This window comes from Rhamphochromis sp. 'chilingali' (genome assembly GCF_963969265.1).
Source record: "Rhamphochromis sp. 'chilingali' genome assembly, chromosome: 1".
Taxonomy (NCBI): domain Eukaryota; kingdom Metazoa; phylum Chordata; class Actinopteri; order Cichliformes; family Cichlidae; genus Rhamphochromis; species Rhamphochromis sp. 'chilingali'.
Genome location: NC_137929.1, coordinates 68,616,311 through 68,635,429, shown reverse-complemented (window position 1 = coordinate 68,635,429; position 19,119 = coordinate 68,616,311). Strand labels below are relative to the sequence as shown.

Genomic DNA, 19,119 nt, shown 5'->3' with positions numbered 1-19,119 from the left:
GGTTTAGAGCATGTGGATCTACAAAAGTAAGTCCCAGTAAGATGGGCTGAGCCTTACATACTAGAAGAAACATGTCATTCCCAGCAGATGAAGCGCCCTTTAAAGCAGGATCTCACTTTAAACCTAAAGAACTTGCTATGAGCATGCAGTGCATTCATGGTTATTATTCATACGATTGTGGGGAGCTAATAAAGTGCAACTATCACATTACATTTTATTATTAAATTGTTGTTAACAATCCCTTCACTTCTGCTTATCTAATTCATGGTTGCAGGATGGCTGACAGCTTCCATTAGGCAGGAGGTAATGTCCATTCTGGCCACAGTGCAACCCACAATGTGTAACTGACACTATTATATTGCATTATGTCACATTGTTACATCTTTTTAATAAATGATGACAGTCAGCTGAATTTGCTGCCCCCTTGGTGGAGGACATCAGGATCAGCAGCTGCTGCTCCATCACAAACACCACAGAAGAAGAACAACACTGGATCAGATTATCTGGACGTGTTTGACAGGGACAGTGTTCATGTTCATGGACATCAGGACAAAAACAGACGATGGAAACCTGCCAGATTTGAGCTAAACTGCTCGTTTCCATGTGTAGTCCCTGGGAGGTCACATGACCAACAAAGACACACAAGCTGTGTCCCAAAACGTCGGCTGCATCCTCCGGAGGCCGCATTTGAAGGCCGATGACGTCACAGCCAGGCGACGAAGGCTGTCCCGATTCCTCGACCCCTTCAAATGCGTCCTTCATTCCCCCGAGTTTGAAGGATGGGTCGGGTGTGTCCTTCGTGGCCCACCATATCCCAGAATTCATAGCGCGGCCCAGCCAAATTTCAGCTGCCAACAATGGCGGCCGCTACTAAGTTTTAAAATTTAACGAGGGAGCACTACTTACTTACAATGAATTCCTTACACTATATAATTTTCCCGTCAGTGTTGGGGAATTCTCAATGGTGCTTGGTGCCATACCCTCAGGGACTTTAATGTTATATAAAAACACTGACAGCTCAATATCTGCCTCAGTCACTCTCCCTGATCCAGCTGAGTCAGCAGTGGGAAAAATCTGCTTTTCACAGGAACTTGGTAACAGCAATAAGAGAATACGTAGTTTATTCCAAGAAGATATCATGTCTCTCCCATATATAGAATATCTTACTGGAACCGACATGTTCCAGATATCACCTGGAAGACAGTCTGGATGATCCCATAAATATCTAATTGTGAACAAGGTGAAGGAAATCTCATATAAAATTCTTCATAAATGTGACCCAGCCAGTCACTATATGGTAACATTTAAAAGAGACATAAATACTAATTGAACTTTCTGTGGGGATCATCCAGAAACTGTGGCACATCTCTTTTGGTTCCTCTACACAGAGATTCTGGAAGAATTTAGCAGTTTTGTTATTGTCCATATTTTAAGGGAGTTTTCTTTACGATGGAAAATGTTTTATTCTGTTTCTTTAAGTTCCCCAGGAAGAATGATAAATGTTTTTTATAAAATATTTGTTAATACTTTTAGCTATTTTATATCCATAAATGTAAGTTTATTAATAAAACACCATATTTCTGCCTTTTTATAAGGATATGAATTGTACATACAATCAATTTCAGACTCAACCAACAAAAAGCCTCTCAGAACAATATTTATATGTTGATTTTATTCGCCTCCTCATATCATAATTTTTTTACTCCTGGTTCTGTATGTTCATGTTCTGTTCTTTTGTAAACTTCATCTGTTTGTATGTTGTATACTCATTGTGTTTCAATAAAGTTCGATTTTAAAAAAAGGTACGTTCTAAACGAAGCTTCAGACGTCACTGATCACGTGACTCTGGCCAAACGAATCAAGCCTCGACACGGTGCTTCTGAAGCAGCGCGTTGATCTTTCTGACACACGCACCGGAGCGTCAGCTTCAAGCGGACCATCACTACGTCTCACATCTAAAGGTGTCAAGGTAACTTTGAACTGAGTTCAGTCAATCTGGAGTTTTTCCAAGTTTTCTGTTGCTCTCTGTGAGAGAAGAGCGTTAAAGGCGGGGCTCTCCAGAGTCCAGCAAAACAGGAAACCACAGCTGGGTGTGTGTAAGTGTGCAAACCAATAGAATGCATCGTGGTGGGGGGGGGGGGGGGGGGCATCACGGGCAAGAAAAAAATAAAAGAATCGGTCGTACCCATGCTTCCCCGACGTCATGCCAGCGCATATTGGGAAATTCGTAGGCACCGATTGGTTTTCTATCAGCCATTTGCTGGGAGTAAGGGCGCCCTCCGTTTGCGAGGTGCGCCTGCTGCTGGCGGCACAGGGAGGAGAGGGCGGGGCGGCGGGGAGTCTCTGGCTGGCTGGAGCGGTATCTAATAACCAACTCGCAAAACAAAATAAAAACAACAAACAGATATTATGATACAGACTTATAATCTGCACCCATGTTTTTTCTACATTCTATAAAGTGAGCGCGAGAGCCCTCGGTGCGCCTGCGCGCTGCTGAAGTCAAAGTAAACTTTATTGTCATCTCCGCTACAGACAGTCCAGCATATAGAGAGACGAGACGACGAGGCTGCAGTTACAGCGGTGCAAGTAAACAAACAATAAATATAAGAAGAGTAAGAAAATAAATCTACACTTTAGGACTCGGGGTAAAGGATCAATAACAATTTAAATTTATAATTTACAGTTTCATGATTTAAAGTCTCACACAACCCGTCAAAAGGGGCGGGGCCGGCTGCTTCCAAGTAGAGCACATTTCATTTATAATGATGTAAATCCAAGCCCATCATGGATTCACGATCTGAATCCTGGGTTGTGTGAAATCCCAGAAATCAACCTTAGACAAAGTGAATCTGTGAACTAAGGTGTAGGTCTGTTAGGTTAATTGTGCTGATCCTCGGGTTGGGGGATTTGTGTTTGTACTGGAGCGCAAAATTCAAACCAATGGAAGATGGACAACAAAAGTTCAAAGCCATCAGGTGCTCAGGTTAGAAAAAAGAGAAAAGATGCAGGTAAGCAGACGTGTGATTGGATAATGGCAGCTCATCCTGAACCAATCAGACTAAACCCCAAACAATACATTATGTTACAGATTTTAATATTAATTAGTCATTGTTACTTGTTGATTTGTCCTTTTCTCATTGTGTGAGGAATTATGACGACTGTTTGGTAGCTGTTATTGTCTCTCTCTCTCTCTTCATGTGTGTTTCTCTGGTGAAACAATAGTTTTGTGTTAATGTTAGGGCTGCACGATTTTGCATAAAATGAGAATCACGATTTTTTGGCTTAGAATTGAGATCATGATTCTCTCATAACAATAAATAAACAAAAAACAACAAATGTCTCACGTTTTGTTGTTGCAGCAAAATGTTGTCCTGCTTGAAATTCCGTCTCCACCGTTGCTCGACGCTGCGTGTACAGAGCAGGTAGTGCAACAATAGAAAAATAGTTGCGGGACAGCACTGTGTAGCGTTTGTCTAGGGTGTTGATCGTTTTCCTAAATCCCTCGTTTTGCACAGTGTTGATGGGAGCCATATCTTTGGTCAGCTGATAAGTGATAGCCTCCGTAATTTCTTTGTGCCTGCGGGAGTTCGACGTGTATAGGGAAGCGCTGTATAAGGTTCCCGTTATTGATGTTTGGGTGGTTGACCGGGACGGATTTTCTCCTGTCACTTTCTCCTCATCCCTGACGTGCTCTCCGTTGTTTTTTCCCTGCTAATTTTAGCATCACACGGCACAGCTTCTGTATCACGTGGTATAAGGCTCCGCCCTTGTCATTTGTTGAGCAGGAAGAGTGAGCGCTTGTTTTCATGCAGAGTACGTCCCGGATCAAAATGTGAAGGTTTACAAATCACCACTTCTTTAGTGAATATCATTTCAGTCTCAGACAACCTCGTTTCTCTTACAGAGGTTGAATGCACCTTCTGCGGATGGCAGTACCACACAGTGTGCGTGGACTTCCCCTGCACAGAAGGCAACTACAAATGCTGTGAATGCTAAATAAACAGAAACAAATGATCCCTGTTGTCTTTGCTTGATGATTGGTTTGAGTCTTGACAATCCACATTGCTGGCGTTGCATCTTTCAATGCCAGCAATGGCAGGTATCAGTGCTCAAACCTTTTGTGTTTGTTTCCAACAAGTTGCCCACCTCGGGAAACAAAAATGTGTTCTTTTACTTGTCAGATGAACATATGAGACACTTTGACTCTTCAGTGCAGTGTGGAGCCTAACAAAGATCTGTTTTGTGTCCCAGCTGATCAGCAGGAGGAGGAGAGTCTGACGGAGCAGCAGAGGAACATTTTCAGCTACTTGGACTCAGCTCAGCCACTACAGAGGAAACAATGAGCTCAACACAGAAGGTGACAGACAGAGCAGGACCATATGACCAAAGATATTTATCACCATATACAGGGAGTGCAGAATTATTAGGCAAGTTGTATTTTTGAGGAATAATTTTATTATTGAACAACAACCATGTTCTCAATGAACCCAAAAAACTCATTAATATCAAAGCTGAATGTTTGTGGAAGTAGTTTTTAGTTTGTTTTTAGTTTTAGCTATTTTAGGGGGATATCTGTGTGTGCAGGTGACTATTACTGTGCAGAATTATTAGGCAACTTAACAAAAAACAAATATATACCCATTTCAATTATTTATTTTTACCAGTGAAACCAATATAACATCTCCACATTCACAAATATACATTTCTGACATTCAAAAACAAAACAAAAACAAATCAGCGACCAATATAGCCACCTTTCTTTGCAAGGACACTCAAAAGCCTGCCATCCATGGATTCTGTCAGTGTTTTGATCTGTTCACCATCAACATTGCGTGCAGCAGCAACCACAGCCTCCCAGACACTGTTCAGAGAGGTGTACTGTTTTCCCTCCTTGTAAATCTCACATTTGATGATGGACCACAGGTTCTCAATGGGGTTCAGACCAGGTGAACAAGGAGGCCATGTCATTAGTTTTTCTTCTTTTATACCCTTTCTTGCCAGCCACGCTGTGGAGTACTTGGACGCGTGTGATGGAGCATTGTCCTGCATGAAAATCATGTTTTTCTTGAAGGATGCAGACTTCTTCCTGTACCACTGCTTGAAGAAGGTGTCTTCCAGAAACTGGCAGTAGGACTGGGAGTTGAGCTTGACTCCATCCTCAACCCGAAAAGGCCCCACAAGCTCATCTTTGATGATACCAGCCCAAACCAGTACTCCACCTCCACCTTGCTGGCGTCTGAGTGGGACTGGAGCTCTCTGCCCTTTACCAATCCAGCCACGGGCCCATCCATCTGGCCCATCAAGACTCACTCTCATTTCATCAGTCCATAAAACCTTGTGTGTTTGAGGGTCCAGGGCCCTATTTCAGGAAGCCGGTTTAGTGCAAACTCTGAGTAAGTATACCCTGAGTTAAAGAAAACTCTGGGTTTTCGGTTTCACAAAGCGCGTTTAGATTCATCCTGAGTGAGTTACTATGACGACACACTCCGTGAAGCTAACCTGCCCCCTAGCAGGTTTACTACAACTAACCCTGACTGTCTCCGCCTCTTTCTCGGAAACCTGACAGTAGGAAGTGTCAGACATGGCGTGCCCCTTCCTTGAAGAGCCAGTAGATGTTGAAGCCCAAATTCTCCGCAGAGCTCTCCGCCGGGAGAGAGTGATCAGAGCGCGTTTGGACATTTTATCATTTCCTGATGATTTCCTGTGTGAACGTCACCGTGTCTCAGCACAATCTATAAGTTATTTGAATAACATCCTCATGTGACACATCGCGGACATCCTCTCAGTTCTGTACATATTATTTGTATTGCACTTCGGTTTCTTGCAAACGGGAGCTTTCTGTATAATATTGATGACGCTGAGCACGTTTCCAAGGCTACCGTCTGTCGGGCAGTCAGGAATGTTACAGTTGCACTGAAACGTCTCCTGTACTCGTCTGTGGTGTTCCCCGGTCACAGACCCACAAGATTTATCAAAGAGGGATGCCACAAAATTGCAGGTAGCAGGATGAACGAAACTTAATGTATGATGTGGTGATACTTGAACTACTACTTAAATTTTACATTTATTCTCACGGTTCCCAGGCGTGATTGGCTGTACAGATGGCACTCACATTCCAATCATTGCTCCTTCAGTAAATGAAGGAGACTATGTGAACAGGAAGTCTTTCCACAGCATTAATGTGCAGGTACATAGTTCCCTCCGCTTTTTTTCTGTTGGCTATAACGGGCCACATTTGAGCATACAGAGTAAGCAAATATGTACTTGTAATGTGCTCAGATAATTTCAATAAGTGCTTACAGAAAGAAAATTAATGTAGCCTCTAACTGCAATTGATTTACATCGGACAAACAGACCAAGCATTATGGCTCATAATACAATTACACCTTACCTGTTTGGACTATATTTTTATATTTCATTTTTACTTGCTGCCAGGAACGTTTGGGGCCTGTTGGGTTGCACCTGCGCTCACATCACGTCACAAAATAAAATGTATAAAATAAAAAATAAAATATAATAAATAACGTGTTAAATGGGTGGAAATCCCTAGATCAATGTTTAGATTAACACTCACGCATTGACTCTGTCGGCTATGTTTTGCCATGCATGCTCCCTTTCTTTTGCAGCTTGGGGGCGGTTGGTCAGGAAGTCCAGTAACCATTTGCAGATGAGGGAGCTGATGCCCAGGTCTGTCAGTTTCCTGATGAGTTGTGAGGGGTGGATTGTATTGAATGCTGAACTGAAGTCTATAAACAGCATTCTGGCGTAGGTGTTGTTGTTGTCCAGGTGTGAGAGGACAGAGTGCAGTGCGATGGAGACTGCATCCTCTGTGCTCCTGTTCTGGCGGTATGCGAATTGGTGGGGGTCCAGGGTGGGGGGGAGACAGGATTTGAAGTGTGCTAGGACCAGCTGCTCTAAGCACTTAGTGATGATGGGGGTGAGTGCTACTGGGCGGTAGTCATTGAGGCAAGATGGGTTGGAGTTTTTGGGTATCGGGACGATGGAGGTGGATTTGAAGCAGGCCGGTACCACAGCGTGGGCCAAGGACAGGTTGAATATGTCTGTGAGCACTCCTGCAAGCTCCCCAGAACACGCTCCAGGGCTCTAGAGTGCGACCAATTTGGTCGCAAATGCGACCAAATTTTTCAGTGGTGCGACTAAAAAAAAAAAATATTTGGTTGCACCTGTGCGACCAACTGTTCGGGTAGCAAAAAAAAAAAATCTGCAACCTTCCCTGTGGTCAACAACAGACACACATTTTGCCCCTATCGTGGACTAAACCAATCAGAGATAGTAAGGGGCGGGACCTCTCTGATTGGCCGTGGTCCAGTTGAAAGTGCAGGTGGAAGTGGGAGGTGAGTAGCTTGAATAAAGCGATATCAATTCATTAAATCCTGAATCGACTTTTAAATATAACTGTGTTTTGCCAGAAACGCCAGATTCTCAGATTAAAGCTCACAAAACCATTTCAACAACAACCAAACAGCAGATGAGAGCAGGTACACGGACTCCACACAAAGACGTAAACACAGAGCCAACGCATCAGAATCAGCTTTGTCTTTCTCGGCTTTCTCACCCGACGGCCCGCAGACGGACACGCTGTCGGAGCTTAGCGATCCTGATGCGTCCGGTCCGCGCTGTGATTACGTCTTTTTGCGCTGATTCTGAGCTGCAGGTTTTGTCTCTCCAACCAAAATTCACCGAGCTGAATTTTGCTGTTTTGCTTCCACGACTATTAAAATCACACTTCATGCACAGCTAGCTCTCTCTCTCTCTCTCTCTGTACTTCAAGAACAGTTTCCGTCTCCAATCTCTGTTTTCTGTATTATTCATTCGCTTATTACCCACCAGTCTACCGTTGTTTACAGCGCTGTGGCTGCTGTCTTTTTCTTTTCTTTTTCTTTTCTTCACTTAAATGACCTCGGACAAGAAAGCCTATTTTTTTCTGTTGTTCAAAACTGAAGAAATTTAAACTTTATATGCAGAACATTGTAGAATATTTTTAAGGTTATCTGCTATAAAAAGCCAGACCAGGAAAATCTCCTTCATGTTTTTCTGTGTTTTATTCTCAGTTACTTTCACACAAAGGCATCTGCTGTGATGTTCACAATTCTGATGAAGTCAGTACTGATAAATGATCAGAATTATAATATTTCTGACTGTCTGAGGCTAAGTTGAATCGAATCGGGACTTTGAAAACCGGAATCAAGTGGATTATAGAAATCAGTGATGATACCCAGCCCTATGAGCAGCCTCGGCACGACAGACGTGGATGTAGCTGTAATAGGAAAAGAACTATTGCTAACTTTTCTGTTAAGGCCTGATCCTTCTGAAATTCATAGCCAGTGCTCTGACACGGTGTCATCAATCTTTGAATGCTGAAAAAGCACAGTGTATCCAGAAAAACACATTATATTATATAAATTATTATAAAATTTGTGTGCGCCTAACTTTTGTGCCATACGGTATGCCCATGGCAAAAAGTTAGTCTAGAGCCCTGCGCTCTGAGAACACACCCGGGGATGCCATCAGGACCCGCAGCCTTGTGGACATTGATCCTGTTCAGCACCGCTCCTACATCGGTGGGGGAGAGAGTCAGAGGTTGGTGGTCTGGCGTCCGCGTCCGATGCGGGGGAGGGTTTGGTGGTCCTGTAGTCTGTAATGGTCTGGAGTCCTTGCCACATGCGTCGGGGGTTGGAGTTGGAGAAGTGTTCTTCTACCTTCTTTTTGTAATGGTGTTTGGCTTTTTTGATGCCCTTCTTTAGATTAGCCCTGGCTGTGCTGTGGGCGTGTGCATCTCCTGACCTAAAGGCGGTGTTGCGGGCCTTCAGGAGGAGACGAACATCCCGGTTCATCCAAGGCTTCTGGTTGGGGTACATGGTGATCTGTTTCTGGGTGGTGACACTGTCTGTGGTTTCGGAGATGTGATCCAGTACAGATGAGGCGTACTGGTCTAGGTCTGTGTGGGTGAACATATTCCAGTCTGTGTTTTTAAATCTGTCCTGGAGCACTGCGTCTGTCCCCTCTGGCCACACTTTAATTGTCCTCACAGCAGGTTTCACACGTTGGATGAGCGGTGAATACCGAGGTGTGAGGAACAGGGAGAGATGGTCCGATTGTCCAATGTGGGGGAGGGGTGTGGCTTTGTAGGCTCCAGCCAGGTTGGAATACACATGGTCTAAAGTCTTGTCTCCTCTGGTGTGGCAGGAGACATGTTGGTGGAATCTGGGGAGGACTGTCTTTAAGTTGGTGTGGTTGAAGTCGCCAGCAACAATAAAAGCAGCCTCGGGGTGTTTATTCTGGTGTTTGTTAATGGCTGCAGAAAGTTCTTTCATGGCCAACCTAGCATTAGCGTCGGGGGGTATATACACGGCAGTGAGTATGATCGAAGTGAATTCTCTGGGGAGATAATAAGGTCTGCATTTGACCATTAAAAACTCCGCATTAGGTGAGCAGTGACTCTCAGTAGTAGTGGAGTTCATGCACCAAGCATTGTTAATATAAATGCACAAACCTCCACCTCTGGTCTTGCCGGAGTCATCTGCTAGCCTGTCGGCTCGGTGTGTGTGGCGTCCTGCTAACTCGATAGCATTGTCCGGGCAGCTGTTGTTCAACCATGTTTCGGTGAAAAACATGACATTTGAGTCCATAATCCGTCTGTTGTTAGTGATGGAGAGCCGTATCTCATCCATTTTGTTTGCCAGAGAACGGACATTGGCGAGGAAAATAATGGGTAAAGGCAGCTGGTGTGGTGTTAGCTTTAGCTTAGCCCGTAGCCCTCCGCGCCTACCTCGCCTTTGTTTACGATCTCGGCGCCGTCTGCGTGCACTTCTGCCCGGCCGGGGAGAGTGGGCAGCCTCCGGTGTTCTGGAGATCTCTGGGATGAGTCGGAGATCGGCGATAAAACTGTTGGAGTTGTGAGTCCAGATGTCCAGAAGCTCCTGTCTGCTGTAGGTCAGCAACGCACAGCAATTCTGGATGAATAATCCGGTTAAAAGTAGATAAAAAAACCGCTAAATAGCAGATTCTGGAGAGACACTGAGCCTCGTGTTGTTCACGCACCGTCATCTTGTGTGTCTTGTTCAGTGGTGGTCGTCTTTCAGCCTTTCTTACCTTGGCCATGTCTCTGAGTATTGCACACCTTGTGCTTTTGGGCACTCCAGTGATGTTGCAGCTCTGAAATATGGCCAAACTGGTGGCAAGTGGCATCTTGGCAGCTGCACGCTTGACTTTTCTCAGTTCATGGGCAGTTATTTTGCGCCTTGGTTTTTCCACACGCTTCTTGCGACCCTGTTGACTATTTTGAATGAAACGCTTGATTGTTCGATGATCACGCTTCAGAAGCTTTGCAATTTTGAGACTGCTGCATCCCTCTGCAAGATATCTCACTATTTTTGACTTTTCTGAGCCTGTCAAGTCCTTCTTTTGACCCGTTGCCTAATAATTCTGCACACCTGATATAGGGTGTTGATGTCATTAGACCACACCCCTTCTCATTACAGAGATGCACATCACCTAATATGCTTAATTGGTAGTAGACTTTCGAGCCTATACAGCTTGGAGTAAGACAACATGCATGAAGAGGATGATGTGGACAAAATACTCATTTGCCTAATAATTCTGCACTCCCTGTATACATTTGAACATTTGCCATAACGATGTAGCTGACGATATAATTGACACGAGACAAGCAGCTGTTGTTTATGTGCATTAAAGTTATATAAAAATGTAACCGTGCAAATGCAAATTCCTCGCTGACAGTTTAACCAAAAGGCGTTTCCAGTGGAAACTGGCCGACACATCCTGAGCATAACCATGTATAATATCCACTAAACTTCAGAAGAGGTTATACAGTCGTGGCCAAAAGGTTTGAGAATTGCATAAATATTGGAACCTGGAGAAGTTGCTGTTAAGTTTTTATAATAGCATTTTGCCTGCACTCCAGAATGTTATGAGGAGTGATCAGATGAACTGCATCGTCCTTCTTTGCCATGAAAACGAACTTAATCCCCAAAAAGCCTTACCACTGCATTTCATTGCTGTCATCAAAGGACCTGCTGAGACCATTTCAGTGATCGTCTTCTTAACTCAGGTGAGAATGTTGGCGAGCACGAGGCTGGAGATCATCATGGCTGTATCCCGATTCAGGTTCTGCAGCTTTAAAGTCCTCAAGGGCCGCGTACTCAAAGACCGCTAAGGCCGAAGTGCGAGGCTCGTAGGCTCGTGAAATGGGACGTCTAGCCTCCGTCGCGCTGCCCAGGTTGCCTAGCAACCATGATACTAACAGCTGGAAACGTTTCATACAGCTTTGTTTGACAGAAATGAAGGAGAACATATTTAGTTCATTTGTTTCTACATGAGCTCTGTGTGATTTGATGAGTATCTGAGGCTGAGACCACAGGACTGTGAAACATGATTCTTGGGCTTCATTTCTGTGCTGAACAGTCGTTTAAGATTAGCTAGTAAATAACAATTAGCTGATGTTGTTCATGAGACTAAAGTCATCTCACTGTGGTAATGTAAATATAATATGGCCAATATTATAGTTATTATATTAATCACTTCACTCACAGACAAGTATCTGTGACAGTGTGTATACAGATGTATCATATATAAGAGACAAATATTGTTCTTTTAATATGTTGGTACTAAATTTGGCTCAATGCTTACATATATGTGTAAAAAGCAAATGTAGGAGCTGTGATAACTGTGTCTGATAGAATGAAGAGTCGACTGATATATTAAATATTCCTTTATTGGGTGAGAAAATCAGACCATGTCATAACTGCTGTAAGTCACACAGAATAGATATCAGAGCCTTAAACAGGCTGACGTCTGCTAAATGGGTCAAACTGGGCAGAAAGTCTACAAACACATAACATCCTAGAATATGATGTAACACTATAGATCAACTTAGGTCAGAATATATAAAGCATATAAACAGTTACAGCAATATGATGCAACAAACACAGCAGCTACTGATCCAAAATACTCAAAGCTTCATAGAACTGCAACTAGCAGTCCTATTCTAGCAGTGCTTCACAAACAGGGAACAGTCTGTCTATTCTCTCCATCTGTCAGCTGCTGCTGGCTCTTCCTCCTCCTCTTCCTCACACACTGCTGAGTTTGTCCTGGTGGATCATCAGGGCTGCAAAGCCTCACAGATGATGTGCAGCAGTGGGTCCCTCAGTCTGTCCTCACTCTGGACACTTGCAGTCGTCACACATAGAAATCAAATGTGTGATAAGCTGCAGGATTCAAACACAAGTGTAACTTATAAACACATGTTCATACTTTTATTCCACAATCAGAGAGAAAGAAACAGAGAGAGAGTGCAGGACAGACAGACAGGTGACAGTCTCAGGTGTACACACTGCTACACAACAGCACCAGAGAAGCAGGATTTAGTGTTTGTGTTATTACGAGTGTAAACAAGAAGAGTTCCAGATGGTGCAGTGGACACATGTGTGACTGCTGTGATTAAAGCATCTTTCTTTCAGCTTAACGAGTGAACCGTCAGCTCGTTCAAACACACGTTAAAGTCCGTTTGGCTCGACACCACCGAACAGAGGCAGCAATATAACATAGCTCACATTAACAGTGCAGTGAATCCTGCTTGTGCTGTGATATTCAGGACTGCAAACCGAGCAGCATCACTGACTTTCAGCTTGTTGTGTTTGTGGATATATGACTGACTTTAATTATCCACAAAATCATCACAATCTCTGTCAGATTAAGGTCGACTATTGAACGGCGTATATTTAAAGGCTTTAAAATCAAGTAAACACTGAAAGCACAAACATCACTAATGTCACATAACTCTGCCGACAAGGCATAGCTATGGCTATGAAATGCTCTTTGTGTATCACTTCTTCATTATGAAAGATGTCATTAATGCACTAGTAATGTCTCATCTGGAGTATTGTTCAATCATTTGGTCAGCAGCTAATAAGACAGATCTTAACAGACTTCAGTTAGTCCAGAATAAGGCGTCCAGATTAGTGTGAAGATGTTCATACTATACTAATATTGATAAAATGCACAATAATCTTCCTTGGCTTCCTGTACAGGCTAAAGTATCCTATGGCTTACTTGTAGTTCTAAAGAAAGCAATTCTGTTAAACACACCACATTTATTCTGCTCAGCTGCAGTATCCAGATGAAATACATCATCATATTACACAGTTTTCAACAAACTGCAATTTAGTAAATGCTCGAGTTAAAAGTAACGTTTTGTAAAACTGTTACATTTAGAGCAACTTTTAAGTGGAATAAGTTGCCTTAAAAAATTAGAGAATTATTCAAAACTTCAATGAACACTTAAAAGCCGATTTACAGAGCTTTTAGTTGTTGTAAATATTGTAAGACACGATTTGTTTTTGAAATTTGTGTAATGTGCCTCAATGTTACTGATATTATTATTATTATTATTATTATTATTATTGATTGCTTATATTTGAACAATTGTGAAACCTCACTGTGGATGTAAGAGTGAAATTATGTGGATATCTTGAATCCACTTTATTGTGTAATATTTTATGTGAGTATTTGACGGAAGACGAGCAACATCTGTTGTGGAAGCTAACGGGGTTCCTTTAGAATAAACAAACATAGGATTTATTATCACTGAATAATTCTGTATAAATCTATACAAATTATAGAAATATGTAATAGGAAACAACAAAATAATCTAAATTATAAAATAATGTGTGTGTGTGTGTGTGTGCATGATTTTAGTGTTTGAACAGTCATGAATTATCTTTAACAGCAGGTTGGATGTAATGTGTTAGAACTACCAGCAGGTGGGGATAAGAGACCTTTAAGGTGTTTGGTGCCACGCTCCACCTTCAGGTTTAAAACTAGTGTTAAGGGAGTTTGAAGGTTGAGTTTGTTCCACGACTGCATTTCACTCACTGCCTCTGTTTGTATCTCTGTCACTGCAGGACCAACATGGAGGCAGAAGTCAGCGCTCTCAGGAGGCCGACAAACCTCACAGAAGAAAGGGAGAGAAAAAACACACCTGTGACGAGTGTGGGAAGGGTTTTACTGTGAAGGCTAAACTAAAACGGCATCAGGTCATCCACACTGGAGAGAGACCGTTCAGCTGTGACTTGTGTGGAAAGTCTTTTTCCTTGAAGGGTTACCTAAAAACACACCAACTCATCCACAGTGGAGTTAAAGCGTACAGCTGTGATCAGTGTGGCAGAGCTTTTACTCACAGTAGCCACTTACAGAAGCATCTAGTTACCCACTCTGGAATTAAGCCATACAGCTGTGACGAGTGTGGGAAGGGTTTTACTGTGAGGGCTTCACTAAAACAGCATCAGGTCATCCACACTGGAGAGAGACCGTTCAGCTGTGACTTGTGTGGGAAGGGTTTTACTGTGAGGGCTTCACTAAAACAGCATCAGGTCATCCACACTGGAGAGAGACCGTTCAGCTGTGACTTGTGTGGAAAGTCTTTTTCCTGGAAGGATTCCCTAAAAACACACCAACTCATCCACAGTGGAGTTAAAGCGTACAGCTGTGATCAGTGTGGCAGAGCTTTTACTCGCAGTAGCCACTTACAGAAGCATCTAGTTACCCACTCTGGAATTAAGGCATACAGCTGTGACGAGTGTGGGAAGGGTTTTACTGTGAGGGATAAACTAAAACAGCATCAGGTCATCCACACTGGAGAGAGACCGTTCAGCTGTGACTTGTGTGGAAAGTCTTTTTCCTGGGAGCATTCCCTAAAAACACACCAACTCATCCACAGTGGAGTTAAAGCGTACAGCTGTGATCAGTGTGGCAGAGCTTTTACTCAAAGTAGCAGCTTACAGAGGCATCTAGTTACCCACTCTGGAATTAAGGCATACAGCTGTGACATCTGTGGAAAAACTTTCAGCCAGAGAGAGAGCCGAAATACACACCTACGCATTCACACCAGACATGATGTGTACTGCTGTGAACAGTGTGGCAAATACTTTACAACAGACACACAGTTACAACAACACATATTTACCCACACTGAGGAGAGACCTTATCAATGTGACCTGTGTGAGAAGACTTTTAAATCTCCACGTCACCTGAGACGACACCAACAGATCCACACCAGAAAGAGACTCTACAAGTGCAGCTACTGTGAGAGAAGCTTCTCACAGTCAGGTCATCGTAACATTCATGAACGTGCACACATGGAAGGAAACTACAGCTGTGACCAGTGTGCCCAAACATTCACCTCATTGTCTGCTCTGTGCAAACATCAGCGCGATCACTCAGGGCTGAAATCACTCCCATCACTGGATCACAGTGAATCTGAAGACACAGAAAGATCCTCTGGTTTCTGTGTCAGACTCAAAAAGCTTGAGATCAGGCTCCACAGAGTTCAGATAGAATCATTTAAACTTGTGTTGAACTGAACTGGTTGCTGGGCTGAACTTCTACATAATACAGATCTACATGGGATCTTCTTTTCTGTTTTTTACTGAGTCAGTTTTGTCCTTTTTTCTCTGTCCTGGTTTTGCTCGTCTGTAAATGATTGAAACTCAGTCAAATAGTTCATTGTTCTCCAGCAAAACGTTTTGGAAACTCATGTTTAACCTTTAAAACTCTGACATGTTTTAGCACACAAGGCTTCATCGGGGAGTTCACTCATGATTGGACCATGAGAACAAAGGTTTTTAGTTCTTTCAAAGAGAGTCTTGGATATGTTTGATGTTTCTGTTTTTCTGAAACCACCTGAAAGAAAAACTATTTTTCTTGCTTTATGTAGTGTGGAAGTTTTTAATGTTTCTTCATCTGTTATGTTCTTGAATGTGTTCACGTGAAGATGGTACAAATAAACTGTTGTCAGAGATTTACAGTTATCAAACAGGTGAATAAACAACACTGAGACACTTGGAGACGGTTAACGTGCTGCACGGGTGAGGGCTCAGAGAGGACTCACACCGAGCTGCAGTAGTCGTTTATTATTTATAGCAGGGTGAAACAAGCATAGCAGTTTCCTCTAATTTTGCATATATGTGTGTGTGTCTAAGTTCGTATAAATGTCATAGGGTGAACTTCCTCTTTCTATAAACAGAGCGAGTAGTACATTTGGTTCTTTTCCTATTAAGAGTAAAATATGAACATATACTTTAATGCAACATAAAACTCATTAAAGCGTTTCTTCTTTAACATCCCCTCCTGATGTTAATATTTTTCACTTAATCATACTTTATTATCAGCCAACAATCACTTGCTTATAACATTTTCAATTGTAGCATCATTCAGTATGTGTGTGTGTGTTTCTATACTAAATCTTCTACATCCGGTTCATCTTCTAGTGGCAGTCCAACATAGGTAATTACTGTGGCCTGTACCATTTTGTCAATCATGGATCTTATGCATGGTAGGATACATATAGAAAACAAGCATAATAATAGAAGCAGAACTCCTATCAGTACGAGTCCTTTTATCACGAGGGTCTTCCAGCTGCCGCTCAGCAGCCAGGTCAGCCAGTCCTCATTGTTCGTGACATAGTCTTGTTGCTGCGCATTACTCAGTTGTCGCAACTTGTCTAGGGCGGTGGTCATGGTCAAGGAGTGCACGTTGTCCGGGATATAGGTGCAACAAGTGGTGTTGAATAAGACACAGAGGCCCCCTCTCTCAGCGAGAATCATGTCCAGGGCGACCCTGTGTTGCATGACCACTATTCTGAGCGTGTCGATTTCCTCATTCTGAGCCTTATTTATCTTTGTTGAGCTGTTCAGGAAAAGTCCAAATCGGTAGTCAAGAGTCTCAATTCTTAACGTGTTTTTTCCAGTTCCGACCCATGGGAACAGTGAGTGCAGGACCTTCTGTCCGGTGGTCCACAACTTGAACTCCGCTGGTACATCACTGCCCCAGATTGGGTCATGGGGTTGCACGTCATCAGCCATGAGGACAGGGCCATTTTTGTTGTTGTTGTTTGTTTTTCCTTTTGCTCTGTGCAGCATTTTGGCAGCATTTTTAAATTTCTCTTTGTATTTTTTCTTTCTTTTACTAGTGAAGAGATGTAGCGTGAACAGTTATACAGTCTAAATATCACATATGGGTCGTGTGAAATGGTGTTTTCAGTTTCATTCAGTTGAAGTAAAGAACGTTGAATATTTCTAAGTGTGCTGTTTTGAACCAACATGTCACAGTATGATCAGTGCTGTAATTTTTGACAGTCACTGTATCAATGTTATTTTTGCATCTCTTGAATAAAGGTTTTGACCTGCAAGTGCTAATTTCTTTAGTTATTGGGGTAAAATGGGTAATGTTAATAGGAAGGTGTTTGCCAATTCAGTAACCTAATTTAATGTTAATGGAAACTAACATTATCTCAAATTGTTTAGTTATAATTGTTGTTTACAGTGGGGCAAAAAAGTATTTAGTCAGCCACCGATTGTGCAAGTTCCCCCACCTAAAATGATGACAGAGGTCAGTAATTTGCACCAGAGGTACACTTCAACTGTGAGAGACAGAATGTGAAAAAAAAATCCATGAATCCACATGGTAGGATTTGTAAATAATTTATTCGTAAATCAGGGTGGAAAATAAGTATTTGGTCAATAACAAAAATACAACTCAATACTTTGTAACATAACCTTTGTTGGCAATAACAGAGGTCAAACGTTTACTATAGGTCTTTACCAGGTTTGCACACACAGTAGCTGGTATTTTGGCCCATTCCTCCATGCAGATCTTCTCGAGAGCAGTGATGTTTTGGGGCTGTCGCCGAGCAACACGGACCTTCAACTCCCGCCACAGATTTTCTATGGGGTTGAGGTCTGGAGACTGGCTAGGCCACTCCAGGACTTTCAAATGCTTCTTACGGAGCCACTCCTTTGTTGCCCGGGCGGTGTGTTTTGGATCATTGTCATGTTGGAAGACCCAGCCTCATTTCATCTTCAAAGTTCTCACTGATGGAAGGAGGTTTTGGCTCAAAATCTCACGATACATGGCCCCATTCATTCTGTCCTTAACACGGATCAGTCGTCCTGTCCCCTTGGCAGAAAAACAGCCCCATAGCATGATGTTTCCACCCCCATGCTTCACAGTAGGTATGGTGTTCTTGGGATGCAACTCAGTATTCTTTGTCCTCCAAACACGACGAGTTGAGTTTATACCACAAAGTTCTACTTTGGTTTCATCTGACCACATGACATTCTCCCAATCCTCTGCTGTATCATCCATGTGCTCTCTGGCAAACTTCAGACGGGCCTGGACATGCACTGGCTTCAGCAGCGGAACACGTCTGGCACTGCGGGATTTGATTCCCTGCCATTGTAGTGTGTTACTGATGGTGACCTTTGTTACTTTGGTCCCAGCTCTCTGCAGGTCATTCACCAGGTCCCCCCGTGTGGTTCTGGGATCTTTGCTCACCGTTCTCATGATCATTTTGACCCCACGGGATGAGATCTTGCGTGGAGCCCCAGATCGTGGGAGATTATCAGTGGTCTTGTATGTCTTCCATTTTCTGATGATTGCTCCCACAGTTGATTTTTTCACACCAAGCTGCTTGCCTATTGTAGATTCACTCTTCCCAGTCTGGTGCAGGTCTACAATACTTTTCCTGGTGTCCTTCGAAAGCTCTTTGGTCTTGGCCATGGCGGAGTTTGGAGTCTGACTGTTTGAGGCTGTGGACAGGTGTCTTTTATACAGATGATGAGTTCAAACAGGTGCCATTCATACAGGTAACGAGTGGGGGACAGAAAAGCTTCTTACAGAAGACGTTACAGGTCTGTGAGAGCCAGAGATTTTCCTTGTTTGAGGTGACCAAATACTTATTTTCCACCCTGATTTACGAATAAATTCTTTACAAATCCTACCATGTGGATTCATGGATTTTTTTTTCACATTCTGTCTCTCACAGTTGAAGTGTACCTCTGGTGCAAATTACTGACCTCTGTCATCATTTTAAGTGGGGGAACTTGCACAATCGGTGGCTGACTAAATACTTTTTTGCCCCACTGTATGACCCTGAAGGTAAGCGAGTCATGGACTAAAGTAAAACAGTATGTTGGATGTGCCATGCAATGCTCAATTACATGGGTGGGAGCTAGTGTGTTAGCTCAGTTAGCTCGTTAACGTGTTGGCCGTCTAGCCCCATGCACGGGGTGATCGGCGGTA

The 19,119-nt window shown here is 43.0% G+C and overlaps 2 protein-coding genes across 5 annotated transcripts in view; both read left to right on the top strand.

Moving 5' to 3' along the window:
* Window positions 1-19,119, top strand: part of LOC308395936 (NACHT, LRR and PYD domains-containing protein 3-like) — a 352,248-nt gene that overhangs the window by 186,470 nt on the left and 146,659 nt on the right. The gene's annotated exons all lie outside the window — the stretch shown is intronic.
* Window positions 1,743-17,227, top strand: LOC308395410 (uncharacterized protein). 4 transcript variants are annotated; one of them, XM_080880256.1, is made up of 4 exons: window positions 1,743-1,969; window positions 3,905-3,970; window positions 4,252-4,357; window positions 13,944-17,227. In XM_080880256.1, exons 3-4 carry the CDS (start codon window positions 4,340-4,342, stop codon window positions 15,399-15,401), a joined length of 1,476 nt encoding a protein of 491 aa, XP_080736382.1. In that variant the 5' UTR covers window positions 1,743-1,969; window positions 3,905-3,970; window positions 4,252-4,339; the 3' UTR covers window positions 15,402-17,227. The 4 variants fall into 4 exon arrangements, with proteins under 4 accessions (XP_080736382.1, XP_080736380.1, XP_080736383.1 ...); XM_080880257.1 differs by lacking the exon at window positions 3,905-3,970 and having other exon boundaries at window positions 1,745-1,969; window positions 13,944-14,327; window positions 14,412-17,227; XM_080880254.1 differs by lacking the exon at window positions 3,905-3,970 and having other exon boundaries at window positions 1,744-1,969.